Source organism: Musa acuminata, chromosome BXJ3-6, assembly GCF_036884655.1.
Source record: "Musa acuminata AAA Group cultivar baxijiao chromosome BXJ3-6, Cavendish_Baxijiao_AAA, whole genome shotgun sequence".
Lineage (NCBI taxonomy): Eukaryota > Viridiplantae > Streptophyta > Magnoliopsida > Zingiberales > Musaceae > Musa > Musa acuminata.
Genome location: NC_088354.1, coordinates 32,637,482 through 32,654,819, shown reverse-complemented (window position 1 = coordinate 32,654,819; position 17,338 = coordinate 32,637,482). Strand labels below are relative to the sequence as shown.

General features: G+C 34.8%; 2 protein-coding genes across 3 annotated transcripts; both read right to left on the bottom strand.

Annotated features, from left to right (window-relative positions):
- Nucleotides 1-244: 244 nt before the first annotated feature.
- On the bottom strand, nt 245-1,954 carry LOC103989774 (pentatricopeptide repeat-containing protein At4g38010-like). The gene has a single exon (XM_009408723.3). It carries the CDS (start codon nt 1,950-1,952, stop codon nt 429-431), a length of 1,524 nt encoding a protein of 507 aa, XP_009406998.2. The 5' UTR covers nt 1,953-1,954; the 3' UTR covers nt 245-428.
- Nucleotides 1,955-3,547: 1,593 nt separating this feature from the next.
- LOC135585634 (uncharacterized) lies at nt 3,548-12,738 on the bottom strand. 2 transcript variants are annotated; one of them, XM_065155486.1, is made up of 14 exons: nt 12,268-12,738; nt 12,085-12,178; nt 11,477-11,663; nt 11,139-11,397; nt 10,662-10,874; nt 10,494-10,580; nt 10,281-10,415; nt 10,027-10,140; nt 9,693-9,940; nt 9,533-9,613; nt 9,213-9,444; nt 8,675-8,773; nt 8,402-8,587; nt 3,548-4,446 (listed from the first exon to the last, which is right to left on the bottom strand). In XM_065155486.1, exons 1-14 carry the CDS (start codon nt 12,601-12,603, stop codon nt 4,345-4,347), a joined length of 2,373 nt encoding a protein of 790 aa, XP_065011558.1. In that variant the 5' UTR covers nt 12,604-12,738; the 3' UTR covers nt 3,548-4,344. The 2 variants fall into 2 exon arrangements, with proteins under 2 accessions (XP_065011558.1, XP_065011559.1); XM_065155487.1 differs by having other exon boundaries at nt 9,354-9,444.
- Nucleotides 12,739-17,338: the final 4,600 nt, after the last annotated feature.

The following is a 17,338-nucleotide window of genomic DNA, read 5'->3' as shown; positions in this document are numbered from 1 at the left end:
ATGATCGGATTCTTATGCGGATGAAGGATTTTAAGTTTATGATCGCTCCAGTATTATAACTTGTAATAGCTACCTCGGTTGACATGACTTTTGTTCAATTGCTCCAAGTTGGTCGAACAGGAATGTTGAAACTGAAATCAAATTGAAACCTGACTTGGGCAGTTCAGTTTTTGTTCCAACTGCTTAGAACGGGATCTAAAACTGGAACCATCGGTTCTCGTTCGATCTTGTCTTATGTTAGATATTCAATTAGAAGTACACCCAATTTCAAAGTGGGATTTTTTTTTTATCAAAATTTTGTAAGAAAATTATATATATATTTTCGGCATCAGTATCATGCCTAGCTTCAACTACTGGGACCTAACAACGATCCTGCACCCAACCATCTTCTGGAGCTCATAACAGGTAGCCCTGACATTAACAGAACGTCAACGATCCTCAATCCTACTACACCCAACTGTCTTCTCTACTTTTCTCACTCTCATCAGATCCCTCACATGATTAGAGACTTCCCATCTGCCAGCATCAGCCAAAATGTTCGACACCAATGCATAAGTCCCTCCTCCAAAATCCAAGTAACCTCCGAGGGCCTTGCCACCAAGGTGCTCCCACTCTGCTTGCTGTAATCCATGCGTCTTGCAAGCACTCAGCAAGACTCCCCACACATGCTTGTCAGGCTCAACCGGCATGCTGCAAAGGATCCCTTCCGCTTCCTTTAGGCGCCCAGCCCGTGAGAAGGCATCCATCATACAGGTGTAGTGTTCCTTCTTGGGAACAACTCCATAAACCTTGCTCATGGCCTTAAATATCATCACACCTTGGTCGAGCAATCCTGCATGGCAGCACGCTGATAGTAATGCAAGGAACGCCACACCGTCCGGCCTCAGCCCATGACAAATCATAGAAGCAAACAGCTGGAGTGCAAGATCTGCCCGACTGCTCATTGCCAGACCTCCCATCATCGTGCACCAAGACACCAGATCTCTGCAAGCAAGCCCACTGAAAGCTCTCCAAGCCATGACTATCACTCCACACTTCGCGTACATATTGATCAAAGCATTACCTGGGAGACCGCAAACACCGAGGTGACTCTTGAGCAGGTAGGAATGGATCCACTTACCAGTGCTCAACGCTCCAAGAGAAGCACAGGCGCGCAGCACGCAGGCCATGGTCGCCTCATTCGGCTCGACCTGACCATGCCGTAGCATCACGTGGAAGGCTGATATGGCTTCTTCAGGGATTCCGTTGGCCGCATAACCAGAGATCAGAGTCGTCCATGAGACGACGTCCTTACTCGGCATTTCGCCAAACAAATTGCGGGCACTGACCAAATCCCTGCAGCTCATGTACAGATCCAAAATCGCGTTATCCAATATGACGTTGCAGCCATGGCCACCGCAGCTTTTAAGGCCAAACCCGTGAACAGCCTTCCCGGGACGGAGAGCACCGAGACGAGCGCAAGCGGGAAGCAGGCTCACAAGGGTCAAGGCGTTCGGGGGAACGTCCATGGAGCGGAAGGCCGCGAGGGCCTCATCCTCGCGCCCGCACCTCGCCAGCGCCGACACGAACGAAGTCCAGCAGACTACATCGGGGCGAGCGATGCCGGCGAAGACGCGGCGGACGGAGTCGACGTCGGCGGCGGAGGTGTAGAAGCCGACGAGGGAGTTCTGGACGAAGAGGTCGGCGTGGAGGCCGGAGTTGAGGAGACGGGCGTGGAGTTGGAGGCCGTGGTCGGGGTGGAGAAGGGAGGCAGCGCGGAGGAGGAAGGTGTAGGCGAAGTGATCCGAGGAGGAGGGAGGTGAGAGGTGGAGAATATGGCGGAAGACATGGAGGGCTTTCTCGGGGGCGTGGGACAGGGAGAGGGAGCGGAGGAGGGAGTTCAGGAGGTTGCGTCTGTGGGACTTGGTGAGGTGGGCTTGGATTTGGCCAGCTTCAAGCGGGTGAAAAACCATTCCCCGTGAGCAACGTTCTGATGCAGCTCAGCCTTGTATATATATATATATATATATATATATATATATATATATATATATATATATATATATATATATATATATATATATATATATATATATATATATATATATATATATATATATATATATGCATATATATATCCCATGCGTAATATATGTACATATATATCTACATATATATGTATGTATATATTTAGATATATATACATATACATATATACATATATATATATATGTATATATGTATAAATGTATATATATATACGTATATATGTGTGTGTATATATATATAATGTGTGCATATATATATATATATACATATATATATATATATATATATTCAAAGAGTTAAAATTTTTTCATACATGATATTATCAAGTAAATTATATGATACTTTTCTCAATCAAAAGGCAACAGTGATTTTTCATTATAGACCACAATCACAAAACTAAGTAGATGTGATTAACACACACGCGCACATGCACACACACACGCGCGCGCACACACACAGATATATATATATATATATATATATATATATATATATATATATATATATATATTCAAAGAGTTCAAATTTTTTCATACATGATATTATCAAGTAAATTATATGATACTTTTCTCAATCAAACGGCAACAGTGATTTGCCATTATAGACCACGAAATCACAAAACCAAGTAGCTGTGATTGATACACGGAATTCTAAATACAAAGCCATTATCTTCCTTCCATATCATCACGCAAAAATAGAGCGAAAATAATAAATAAAGAAAGCCCTCACTCAAGTGGTCTTAGAAAGAGACTGTCATCAACAAAAAAAAAAAAGAATCACAAACAATAACTTAAAGAGTACTGTATATGGCTGACGCAAGAGCTACATATATACAAGGTGATAGCAAGTCCTTGTTTCAGTGCAAAAAGAATGGAGTTGGATCAAATATATTTAAGATTGGACTTGGATCAAACAAGTTGAAACTGCTCCAAATATACATAAAAGACGTTAAAGAGTCATGAGTCACAAGCCTATTGATTCAAAACTATAAGAACAAACCGCATTAAAATAAAGAAGATAAAAGAATAAAAGGAGCTACAACTAGGACAATGATAAGAACATTTGGTTTTGTAGAAAAGCCATAGAGAGACCAAAAGTATTGCGGCATATCAGCGCTTTTCTTTCGGTAATAAAACTACATAACAGAACTTAAAAAACACAATAACACTAACCTCATTCGCTGTTCTGGTTAGATGCCAGCGAAGCCTTTTGCAATCTTTAAGAATAATATAATACTCATTAGACAGATTATTGAATGAACCAATTTCCCAATGGGTGCAAAATCAATTTCCTGTAACAAAAAAATGTTTATGCCTCCTCAAGGAATTAAGCAGAGCATACCTTTATCGAATAAACTGACATAAGCTACAAGTGAAAAAGTTAGCTATATTCTCTATACATAACAAAATGAATTTGGAGTGCCATCTTCTCAAGTTTTCATTTGTACATCACTATGGCAGCAAGGAGAGCAAAATTACAAATACAGCTTCCTTCCTGTCCTGCTCTTTTGGTTGTGGCAACAAAAAATTATTGTGGATTGTTCTTTATTACTGCTTTAGTAGGTTCTTTGAAGCAAAAATTTAGCAATCCAAAATCCTCCTTGGCTGGGGCTAAATCTTGCGTCCAAGGATCATTAAGCAATTTATAATGCAATTCCTGTAGAGAGGAAATCTAATATGATCAGGATAGCTGGCAAATTAACATAAATTGAAATCAGATGCACAGTCATTGCAGTTAAACAATCTACTAAGTTCAAATACACACCATCATTTAACTTGTTCCAATGGAAGTCAACTTCTTGCCAAAGTTTAGCTTAAGATACATTAACTGCCCAAACCAATAGTTAATGCACCCGAGGTTACATAATCAGAATATTGCTTACTCTAGCCCACCGTATGACTGGAAGTAGAATCTGATACAAAGAATTATCTACCTTTTTATTAGGCACAAGAAGAATGATGAGGACCATATACTATGTGTGATATTTGATGACAACAATGTTGACTTCTGAATTTCTAAATTAAGGAACATCAACTATCAGTAGCCAAACTTCTTAAACTTTAACAATTGGTTTCAATTTTAAAAGAAAAGTTTTAAATCACAAACCAGATATCTCAATAACACTTTCTAGACATTGAAGTACATGCACTTCTTATTAAGATTCAAAAGATAAGGTTTAATTCTTGTGGATCCAAAGTTTCCATTTGTACATCACTATGGCGGCAAGAAGAGCAAAATTACAAATACAACTTCCTTTCCGTCCTGCTCTTTTGGTTATCTCGACAAAAATTGTTGTGGATTGTTCTTATTACTGCTTTATTGAGTTCTTTTGAAGCAAAAATTTGGCAATCCGAAATCCTTCTTGGTTTGGGCTAAATCTTGCCTCCAAGGATCATTATGCAATTTATAATGCAATACCTGTAGAGAGGAAATCTAATAGGATCAGGATAGCTAGCAAATTAACATAAATTGATATCAGATGGACAATAAGTCACTGCAGTTAAACAATCTACTAAGTTCAGATGTGCCAATAATACCATACACACCATCATCAGGTGCCAAAAAAGATGATTAATTAACTTGTACCGAGGGAAGTCAACTTCTATCCAAAGTTTAGCTTAGATAAATTAACTGCAGACCAACATTTAATGCACCAGAGATTACATACAGAATATTGCTTAATCCAGTAGAATCTGATACAAAGAATTATCTACCTTTTCATTATGCACAACAAGAATAATGAGGACCATATACCTTAGTTGACATTTGATGACAACAATGTTGACTTCTGAATTTATAAATCAAGGAATATCAACTATCGGTAGCAAAACTTCTTAAGGTTTAGCAACTGGTTTCAATTTTAAAAGAAAGGTTTTAAATCACAGATCAGATATCTCAATCTATCTTCCTAGACATTGCCATACATGCACTTCTTATTATGATTCAAAAGATAAGGTTAATTCTTGTGTATTATCAGTAGACAAGTTCTTCACTCATATTTAAACAGTATCTTGAGCATTCAAAATCAACTGTCAGATATAATTTAACTCCCTGATGTCCTTGCAGACAACCTACTAGCTATGGAGGCATGGAATAATGTTAAACACAAAACATACATGCATTTTCTTTATTCTTCTGACAGCCAGAGGATGCTGTAGGTACCTACCAGCTATATGGAATGATGGAGGCCAAATCCTTTAAACCAGTGCAATTAACTTCATGCCAATCACTAAGATGTACAATTTCAAACTAAATTTTTCCAGAATTCTCTTACAAAGATATCAAATTTTCTCAAGAGGACAAAAATTAATTTTGGTACAGAAAATTGAACCAGTCCTCAAAACTCAGTAACCTGTAAAATAGAAGATAAACCACACTTATAGAATGAAGAAATTCAAGAATCAAGAGATAGCAATGGCGACATCAACTTGGAGAGAAGAGTAGCCATCTTGCTTAGAAAAATTCTCTCTTAAAGAGCAAATCCAAATGGTTTAGGTGATCCACAGCAAACACCCTAAAACTATGTGCTTAAATTTAGAGTAGCAGCAATGTACTTGCATGCCTCAAATTAAAAATCAGTGAATTTAGGGTTGAAAAAAACTGAATATTATTTAAACTAGGCAATCTGTATTTGCTTTTAATCAGTGAAAAGGAATAAGTCTACAAATAGTAGGACACTAAAATTTGAATCCATGTCTGTTCAATATGGAGACAAGCTTGAACCTCATAATAGGTGGATGTATGATGAATACAGATAGGGAGGTTAGACAAAAATACATTTACAAATCAGATTTTAGATGGATACAGATACAAGTCATTTTGAAACTGATACATACAAGGATATTCAGTGACAGAATTTGGTTATGATTAATATGCATAGGTGGTCAAGATATTGGCACATTACTGAAGGACATGCTGAGATCTGCATATATATCCAAATAAAAGTCAAAAGGATGCAAGTAACAATTGGTCTACCACATCAAATGTAATTTGAATAGCTAAAATATCCATTGCTCACACTAGTATTATCTTTCTGTAGTGCCATTGTGATGGATTGACACTAAAGGATACCATCCAGATATCCCAATCCAAACCCAGAATTTGTCTAAATTCCCAAACAAGGATCCAGATTGTAAAAGAAAACCCAAATGTGTAATCGGAATATATACATCCATGTTGACTCTGAATCCGAATATGGGTACCCAGTTCTATCCGAACTTAAATCTGGATTTGTTCAGATGTTATCTGATCCTCTTTTTTAACTAGGTGAAAAGGATTCGGCAAGAAGGTAGATTCAGTAAAAAACACATTCACATGATTGTACCACCTAGAACATAATTTCGTTCTGTTTACATACACTTGTTATGACACATTAAGGTAAACAATTTTGTATCAGAATTCATAAATGACAAATAAGATGCAGCAATTTAATGATCATGGACATGATTGGCTACAAGTACTTCCTATCAACTTGCAGGGCAAACTAAATATGAAGATGCCACAACATCATTCAAAATCTTTATCCATGAAAAAACAATATTAACTCCTAATAATGTTGAAAAAGAGTCAACACATGAAAACCAAGGTTATAGGAGCCCTGCGTTTATTAGGTTGATCAAACTATTGAACTACGGGAACCCTACTGTTATTTTGTCTTCATTTACTTCTATGTCGTTTCATCTCTCCATTTGAGTACAATTTGGGACACATTATCAAGTATGTGAAAATGTTCTTTAGTTTATGATACTTTGTCATTTCAAAAAATCTGTAGGGTTTGGAGAAAAAAAATAACAAATGGCTTTTCATGATTATAACAATTAAATGTGTGCCTTCATATCTCACCTGTTTATAACTTTTTTCATTTTCTTATTCAAGGGAAAGGATGGCTGCATGACTATGTGTACCTAAGCAGCACTGTTAATAATACTGATGTTGATTTACCTAATTGTAATTCATCTATTTATATTAACATGGAAAGCAATAACAGGTTCACATATATGGGACTTTCTTGCCACATATTAATTATTTTCACCATTGTGTGCTACACAGAATCATGTATCAAACATCAACTATAATGGTTGGCATGCATATTTACCAGTCTGAAAGCAGATAGTACATGTTCTGAGTGATTCAGCCAGTTCAGCCTGAAATTAGACTTACCATCCTGTAACCTTACTGTATCAGATTTACGGAGTCATAAGAAAACTGGTACCAAGCCACATACACTGAACAAAAAGCATATTGCTGTCAGTATCAAGATGTTTTTTTGTAATCCTGACAGCTATAAACTATCTTTCCTTTTTTCTTTTTCTTCACCACCACCACCACCACCACCATCACCATTACCTCCTCTCTCTCTCTCTCTCTCCCTCTCTCACTCCAACTCCTCCCTTTTGCACCACTGCTGCCTCGTCCTTCCCACCACATCATTGCTGCCACCTCCTACTAATACGAATTGCAATGCCTCTTCCTACTGGGACGCATGCACTTCTTCCTCCTTGTCTTTCTCTTCCTCTTCCTCCTCTTACTTTGCCTCCTACGCACCTGCTCTCTTTCTCTTTCTCTCTCTCTCTATCTCTCTCTGGTTCAGATGATTCTGGTCTTATGTATTCGTACTAAGAGTCTCAATACATTGTCTCAGATCAATTCTTCTTCTTCCTCCTTCCCTCCATTCTTCTCTCTCTTTCTGTATGGTCTGTGTATTGACTGGTACAGTGCTGGTAAATTGCCCTGTACCAATATGTAACTGGTCCAACCGCTAATGGATATTGGTATTAAGTCAAGATTTTAATCTATGCACTTAGTATTAACAATCTCCAACTTTTTGTATCAGAGAATGCATAGACCTTCACTATCAGCAAATGCCCTCTCTATCAGCAAATGCCCTCCTACGTGCATGAAGAAGCATGTTGAAATTGATATGGCATAGCGTGCTTAACTGGAAGAACCTAGAGGGGGTCTGTAATGCCTACCGATTGCTATTCATTTCTGAAATTAACCAATCAAACGTGCATGAATGAAAAAGTAATTGTTAGTTCATCAAGCATGATGAGATCAAAACTAAGAAAGGTTGAAAGACTTGAGCAGTTTAATTACCTAAATCTCTGTAATTTAATTACCTAAATCTTATCATAAATGATAAGATGCAGCATGAAACTACAAACTTAAATTCTCGACTCTAAACTTACCATATATATTTTCATGCTCCATCTTATCATTTGGACTCTAAATTTTGGAGTTTGAGTTATTTTCTTAACTAAACTTGAAGTTCATATTTTGAGAATGTTGAAACTGGCTACCAAATTGGTAACTGTTCTACCTGTATAAATGTGGAGAAAACATCATCTTCCTACCAAATTGGTAACTGTTCTACCTGTATAAATGTGGAGAAAACATCATCTTCCTCCAATTTTGAGAACTCAACTGCCCAGTCATCCTCCGCAGAAAACAATTTCTTTTGCCTCTGAGCCTCGAGCAACACCGAGTCCCGATATAAGAACCTCTGCCAGGTTTGACGTATATTTGCCAACATATAGTCTATTTCTGTCTCATTAAACCGCTGGACAGTCCAGTAAGAGTATCAATAAGTACATAACAGCTTGTTACATGAACATAAAAAAATGTTGCGAGAGGGATGCTATATTACCCATAGAATTTTAATCAAGTTTGGAATATCATCTTCTTTTATTCTAACTGCAAAACTTCTGTAATTGAAGACATTCTCATACGGAAGGTAGATACCATCCTGCAACCAAGGTGTCACAATTATACAAGTCAGAGAAAAGTCAAAATGCTTACATAGAAGCAAAAGTAAAATGTGCAGCTTCATTGAATAGATTGAAAGCAGGAACAAAGATAAGAATAAAAAATGGATATGCCACCAAAATGGACGAGAGAGTTTTATATGTTATGGCATGAAGGAAGATCCCATTCTAAGAAAGAGGAAGAGATCAGAAAAGGAAAACCTAGCTTCATAATCAAGTACAGGAAGTAGAAGCACGAAACTGCAAACAAGCCCTAGTGCTATGGTACAGTTGCTTTATTGAAACTTGGGTGACAAGGGTTCAAGTTATGGAAGTAGCCTCTCTTTGTGCAGGGTCAATTTTGCATACATGTAATCTTCTCAGTTCATTGGTGGGAAGGCCAACACTATTTTAGAAGCAAAGAAAGAAACACATGGACACCTGAATTATTACGGGAATGCATCCATGCATTATACTATCTTCCATGCGTCCGCTCCATCCATCCCCAGGCAAGACACCACAGAAAATAGAACTAGCCAGATCATCATAATACTTGGAAGAGCGTACAGAAGTTACTGTTACATTAGCAATATGCTGCCTCCCAAGGTTGCCTTCTTTGTTAGGTGTAGAACCAAATTCCTCAGCCAGTTTTTGCCTAATGCCCATACTGTACCTGAAATCATTTTGAAATCAACAGATGCATTACTATCAGATAAATAATTATGGTGTCAAGACCATTATATTCTAAGATATTTACTCACGTGTCTTCAGGTCGACCGTTTTCATAGACAGGTCCTAAGTTTCCGTTGAAGTAGAATAGAGTAGTACGCTTTGTCCGTGGTCTACACAACCAGTTAGACCAACATTAGATGAATCTAATAATGAGAAAAGGCATATAAGTCACTTAAACTTCATGAGTACCTTGTCCAAAGTTTGGCCCATATGGCACCTGGTTCAGGCCTTTTCCATGCAGGAAGGACAAGATCCTTCTCTGGGTCAAAGCAGGGATGGTTGCCTCTTTTAAAGGAAGGTATTTTGTCCCAGTTGTCAGCCCAATAAGCTGTTGTTGAGTGATTATGTTTTGAATTTGTATTCCCCCAGTGAACTAACATCATGCTATTCCAGATTTCTTTTGGAGCATAGCAAGCACCTTCATCCCATGAAAAAAACTGCCGTGAGGTAGAATCAGAGGTCAGATTCTCATCAGAAGTTAATGCAATTTAAATTCTCACCATTCGGAACATCAGTACCATACCCATATATGGTCCTTTCCTGAGGACCGATTCCAGTAGGGATACCGCTCAACTATATGATCATAAGCCCTCTTGTAGAACTCCAAAGTAAAATAACTCCTTAGACCCTTTTGTTCCTGAGACGAGTGAATTTTTGAGTTGTTTTCCTTTTTTTTTTTTGTATCAACAGATTTGTTCAACCAAAAAAAGGGAATGGCAGAACAAGGAATTATTTTGGAGAAATCATTAGAACAAACAATAGCTACAAAACTCATACCTTCATGCGCAAGTGAGGTGCATCATCTGCTCGAGTTATTATACATGAATCAAGAACTGGAACATAGAAATAATCTGCTTCTTCACCGTTCATTGTTCGATAAGGACTAGCGAGAATGCTCTCATAGAGTGCCATCTGTATAATGAAGAATGATATAAGGATATGTTGTGAAAAGTAATAGTAACAATACTTGTCAGTCTCATAAACAACCACCTGTGATCCATATAACTGATCAGTCCACATAGTTCTATTCTTATCAGTATATATTCTGTTAAAACAGTCAAACTTGAAATGCCGTCCCTGCAAAAGAACATGCAAAATGGTGTATAGATCTTGATCATTTTTGTTCTAAACAAGAAAGAAGATGAGTCATGAAGGTACCTCAAGAAGGTGTGCATTGAACTCTGGTGGCAGATCATATACATATATGAGTGGCCTTTTCTTTTTGACTACAGCTTTAATGGTCAGAAGATCACTACTAGGTACCTTATCAGGTAAATCAACTGTAGCTGGTCGAAGCCATTCTGGCCATTCTTGGATAGGTGATAAGGAAGATGGAACACTGCAATCTATCCCATAATAACCTCTATCACACTGAATAACTAATTTCAGTACACGTATTATGGCAAAAGCAGCAGCTTGAATATCAGAAAAAGCCTCTTCTGAGAATACCAGAATTACAAGGTACATCAAGTAGAATTAAAAGTAGACACATATTTGTCTATTGAATTGAGAATTTTTTGAAATTGACAAATCATCAACAAAATGGAAAAGAAAATAAAACATCTGTTTCCTAGTTTTCCATAGTTAAAATTGGTTGGGAGTTATAATGCATTAATGAAAGTTCCTTGAGCATACCTCACAGAAACCACCGCGGCAATGACCATGCCCAGAGCACTGATTGAGACAAGCGCATACAGTTGGTATCTCACAAAACTGTCCCACAAGACAGTCATATCTACAATCACATTCTTCTTTAAATTTCACTTTTGAAGCATATGCATCGTCTGGATCTACATTGCACCAGCCAGGTTTGGTACGATTGGTTGTGAAAATGTTATCAAAATCAGCCTTCGTCCAATCAGTAACCTTAGGACCACCAGATTGGGAAGGTAAGCTGAAATAGCCATAGAGGAAGGCTATAAGCACCATAATAAGTACCTAAATATTGTGGACAATAACATTAACTTGGTTACTTTATTTTAAAGCCACAATCCTCCACCACCGGACGATTTGGATATTTTGTTCCTTGTCCACAGAAACACATTGCTCGAGTGGTGTCACAATAAGCAGGACATATAGAAACAATCCATGAACCAAATGGATGTTCTGGATATACTGGGAGATTACAGTTCAGCTCCAACTTCTTTGTACATCCTTCACCTGGTAGCACACAAAAATATTAATATCTTATGCATTGGTTGTTCATTTAAAAAACGTAACATAAATAAAAGTGGATTTTCCCACAAGTAAATTAATAATCTAAACTATATAGTCAAATGCTAACAATTAACTGCCAAATGAATCGAAAAATGAATCAAATGCCCTTGTTGTTCTAAAGTCAGAAGAAAAGGAAGTCACGAAGACAACAGAGACATCCAAACAAAATGAAGCAAAATGAACCCTATGTTTCTTTTAACATGGAAATAAACAATGAAAATAAGGACATTGTTTATAGACCTTTCCTTGCAAATTGCTTGGAATTTATGGAAGTGAAGCTATTGTTTCGAACTTAATACTAACATCACTAAGATTCAACAATTTCTTACACAGGTATATAAGTGGCAGCAAAAGTTTTACCAACCATCGTATCCATGAAAGCACCTGCATTCCCCCAGCTCCCTGTTACATACACCTCGGCCGCTACAATCATTTTGGCAACTCTTGCCACCTATGTTCTGCAAAGAAAACACAAAAGTCCTCAACGGTTAAAGGCCCGCTTCGTAACCTCAAAATGTCCGATCAATCAAAGCAAAGGCGCATATACCTCTACGACTTCGACCGCGGCCAAGATCGAACCGCAACCGGAAAGCCACCTCCCGATCTCGGCCTTCCATGGCGCGCTGCGGTACGTTACCGCCCCATGGAAGTGGGCCGGAAACCGAGCACCCCATTCAACGTCATCCCAGCGCTCGGTCCGTCTGTGATCCGACGACGCATTGAGAGGCGCGCAGGAAGCGGAATTCTGTCGAGCGCCGAAGAAGTCGAGGGAGGACGGGAATAGGGGCGACAAGAACATGTGGATCGCGGAGGCCAGGAGCAAGAGAGAGACGGTCGCTGTGACGAGGGACCACGGGTGCTTCCACGACGGGAACGAGACCATCCTCGGGTCTTCCGGAGATCGGGAGCGCGTGGGCGACGAGGTATGGGTCGTTTTGATTCCAACGCGACATCGTCAGGTAACGGAAAATATTAAACATTTCCATTCACTCTCCTTAATTCTTTTATCGTTTTCTCTTTTAATTCTTTTACCGTTTTCTCTTCCTTTCCTCTCCTCTTTATGATATTTTTATTTATGATGTTTTCACTTATCGTATAACGCGATTCTTTGTTCTTGTTTTTTTTCTTTAACTTTCTTTTATTTATTTAAAATATTATTGATTTATATTCAGAAAGATAAAATAAAAAAAAAAATTATTGAGTTTCGAGAATATATATATATAAATAAATATATATATATATATATACATATATATATGTATATATACATATATATACATATATATATATATATACATATATATATACATACATATATATATATACATATATATATATATACATATATATATATATACATATATATATATATATTAATACCTATCCCAAAGAGTTTATTTTTATCATACATGATATTATCAAGTAAATATACGATAATTTTCTCAATCAAAAGGCAACGGCAGCGGATCTCTATATACAAAACCATTATATTCATTCCATATCATCAGGCAAAAATAAAAAACTAAAAATAATAAATAAAGAAAACCCTTGTTCAAGTGGTCTTAGAAAGACATCGTCATAAATTCCTAACTTTATTTTTTCTTTTCTCATATCTATTTTGAAAAATATCAAAATAACATCTCTGTCTTTTTAATATATAATATTAATCTTAAAAATCGCTTGGGTTCACATAGGATTAAACTAGTTAAAAAATTAATTTAACTTGAATCGATACCTTTATTATATACTGTACATCCCTATTTCACATTTATTAATCGATACGATTTGTGTTGTAGGATCTTTCATCTCCGATCACTCTTTATTCTATTGTCGTTGCTATAGTGTATTTTATAGCCATCAAACATCATCATCTTCATGCATCGTTAGGTTTAGGATCGAGTTCCGTCACCTACGAATATCAAGTTCATTGCCACAAGAAAGGTTCTAGGGTTCGAGTGTTTCTTGCTTCTAGAGTTTCAAAACTACAACTATAGCCAACATTATTTGCGATAGAGCTTCAAAGGTTCTTTATGGTATGTTTCAATTTCTGTAAGAATATTTACTAAGAAATTCAAACTTTTGGTTTATTATATAGCTAGAGTTCTAAGGTTGCATTGATATTTAGTATTCTAATTAGTATTATGAAAACTTATTGTTTTACTAACAATATTTTGAGTATTTTTTAAAAATAAAATATTTGTTTAGAACAATGTGCTATTTTTATCTTATTTATTATATTTTTAATGAATTATAATTCATCCATGTAATGTCTTTTCACATTTGAGCTTTTAAAAGGTCTACAAGTGGAAAATTTGGTCCAAAGAAAAATTAAAAAACAGTGCATCACATAGATGCACTATTCACAATTATCTCAATTTTTTATAAAAGCTTTAAATAGGACACTTATAGATATATTTCACTGGTTTTCTATTTTAAAAGTTTTTTTGGTATTTTTATAAATTTTTTAGCATTTGAATAGTACATTATTTTTCTATTTCTAAAAAATTATAAGGCAACCATGTAATTTTTTTTTTCATATTTGAGCTTCTAAATAGTCAACAATAAATGTAAACAGTTTAGTCCAGAAAAAAAAAATCTGAATTTTTAGCATTTGAATAGTGTGTCAATTTTTTATTTTCTCTTTATTTTTTGTATTTCTAACAAATTGTAAAGTATCCATGTAATATTTTTTCATATTTGAACTTCTAAATAGGTCAATAATATATGTAAAAAAATTAGTCTAGAAAAAAAAAATCCTAATATGTGATGCACTATTTTTGAGGAAAAAAATAAAAAATAGTGCATCACATAGATGCACTATTCAAAATGATTTAAAATTTTTAGAAAAACTTTTAATAGGACAGTTATGGACATATGTCACTAGTTTTCTATTTTAGAGGTTTTTTTGATATTTTTATGGATTTTATGGACATATAAACAATGCACCATTTTTTTTATTTTTTCCTTTTTTTTCTAGTTAGATTATTTTTATTAAATTATTAACTCTAACTTCTTTTGGTTTAAAAAAAAAATAATCATGTCATCAGATGCTTATTATATGTATAGAATGTCCAAAGCCAACTACAAGAATGTCGTATGATTTTGTTTATATAAGTTCCCATTTAATTTTTTTTAATTATCATTGATAATTTTTAAATTTCATCATTGTAGTTCTATTTGTCGGTGCCATGGATCAAGTCATTTTGATGATGAAAAGGAGTCCAAAAGCCATTCTGGTTGGATAATTTCTGGACAAAGCTTTGTTGATCATTTTTATTATTATCTTCTTATTCCTACCATGCATAATTGAGTAAGATTGGTCTCAATATCATTAAGGATGGTGTTTCTTGGATATCCCTAATATTCTTGTATCTCACAGATTAATATTTATAATTATAGAAAAATTATATGAGAATGACAAGTGAATGGAGTGGAACTATTTTTTCATTATGTCCGTGGTATCTCTTTTGCTTTATCTATACAACATTGGAGATATTATTGATCCGAAGTCATTTGGATTCATAGGATATCTATCTTACATAAGTATTTTCCTTCTAAACGACCAACTTATAAAGATTTGGAAAGGTTGATGGTAAATTTACATCTAGGTGATGATGATAAAATAATGAACTTTTGTCAGATATATAATTGAATGATTTAAATATTTTGAATAATATAATTGACTAGTAACAATTTATTCATTTATTTCCAAGAGAAATGTCAATGCCCTTAAGCTAATGATACAAGTGAGAATTTATATGATCGATGATTATTTCCAAATTATTGACACTTTGAATATTTATTTATTTATTTTGTTATTTATTTATTTATTCAATTTTTACTTTCTTTCTTCTACCAACTCGCGCCATCCTTCTCGAAGGTAATAAGATACGATCATATTCTCATCATATCCAATATTATTTGCTTCTCATTAAAAATATTTGATCATTACATGTCTTTTTGTAGGTGTTTGCTATGTAATAATATTCATAAAAGGAATTTAGATTACCATTCCTATACAATAGTAGTAAGAACATGAAAATTTTAAAATATCAAAAGACCAACATGAATAACTTCTTGTCTCCAAATCTATTATAGTTGGCTTAGAGGATGTATGCACTTGTAATTCAGCATAAGTATAAGAAAAGACACCGTAGTATTGATCCTTGTTCGTTACCTTAGTAAATTGATCCTCGACGATATTTATTAAAGTTGATTTTAAATTATTAATTATTTTACGATGAATACAAATCATTCGATAATCTTTCTCCTAGTCATTTCATAAAGGTAAAATAGGTAAGCCACGTGCATCCTTCAATAATAAATTTATACTTTTTGATATATTTATGGTAAGTATTATATAACGATGTAGAAATCTATTTTTCTTTCTCAATTTTAGATATCCATATGACACTTTTAATATGATTTTTCCTTAACTTTTACATGCGTTCATTAAACTTGTACATAGTAAGGGATCTAGTAGTAATTCAAAATAGTTTTGAAGATCTCTTTCACAGTTGAAAAAATTTCTGAATTTTGATCACTAATAATAGTCAAATTTTCGCATCCCATAATACATATTCTCAATTGATGCAAGAACTTTTTTCCATGAATCCCTACACTCAATCTTTGTCCCAAAAAATACAATTGGAAATAATTTGTTACTACTATTACTAGTTATAGTAATCATCAAAGCACTGAAATATTTGCCTAATAGATATGCAACATTGATACCAAAAACATGTCATATATATAATCTGAAACTTCTAAGACAAACTCTGAAAACCCAAAATATTTTTTAAAAATGATTTTATGATGAAAGTATCATTTGGACATGAGTCTCATAGTTATACAGTTTTAACTCCTTTAAAAATAAAATTATATTAGTGTATGACCAGTCAAAGTCACCACTAATCTCATTAAGTGTAATATTTGATATAAGATAAGTCTTCCTATATGAAACAACTCCGCAATAATCATCTTTGAGGTATAGTCAAGATTTCCTATAACTTAATCTTTGATTTGATTTACAATGAAAGAACTATTGCATTGCTTATGATCCCTCTTTGTAAATTATAATCATGCTCTTTATGAAACTTGATAATTAAAAAACTATTAGTTTTATCACAAGCTATTATCATCCATTAGCAATAGAAAACTTTATATTTTGTTTTTTATCTTATAACTTGTAGTTACAATATATTTAATCTCAAAATTTCTTTGAATGACATAGTCTTTGAAGGATTTTTGAAATTCAAGCATATCTCATAACACCTATTCAATGACATTATTATTTGGGTTACAAATACCATACCTAATCAACAAACAAAACATTGTATGAACAATCATCATCTTCAATGAAAGATACTATTGTGTTTAATAATACACCATCATTTCGGCTATAATCATATTTAACAAATATTTATTCAACATTATCATATATATTCTCACTTAAAATAACTCGTTGATCCACATATGATGAATCATAAACATTAGGGTTTATATCACCTTCAACCTCTTGTAATTTTTCTTTAGTTAATTCAATTTTGAAGATATCATCACTATCATCATTATCACAGTAACATGGGCTATTCAAGTCTGTGAAAAGAATATCAAAA

What these genes read in the sequence shown, in the direction of transcription:
- LOC103989774 (XM_009408723.3), bottom strand. Translation starts at nt 1,952, where the DNA reads ATGGTTTTTCACCCGCTTGAAGCTGGCCAAATCCAAGCCCACCTCACC.
- LOC135585634 (XM_065155486.1), bottom strand. Translation starts at nt 12,603, where the DNA reads ATGGTCTCGTTCCCGTCGTGGAAGCACCCGTGGTCCCTCGTCACAGCG. An exon ending in CAGGAAAGGACCATATATGG is followed by an intron (nt 9,941 to 10,026) that starts GTATGGTACTGA and finishes ACCTCACGGCAG; the next exon opens with TTTTTTTCATGGGATGAAGG. An exon ending in GCATTCCCGTAATAATTCAG is followed by an intron (nt 8,774 to 9,212) that starts GTGTCCATGTGT and finishes CCTTGGTTGCAG; the next exon opens with GATGGTATCTACCTTCCGTA.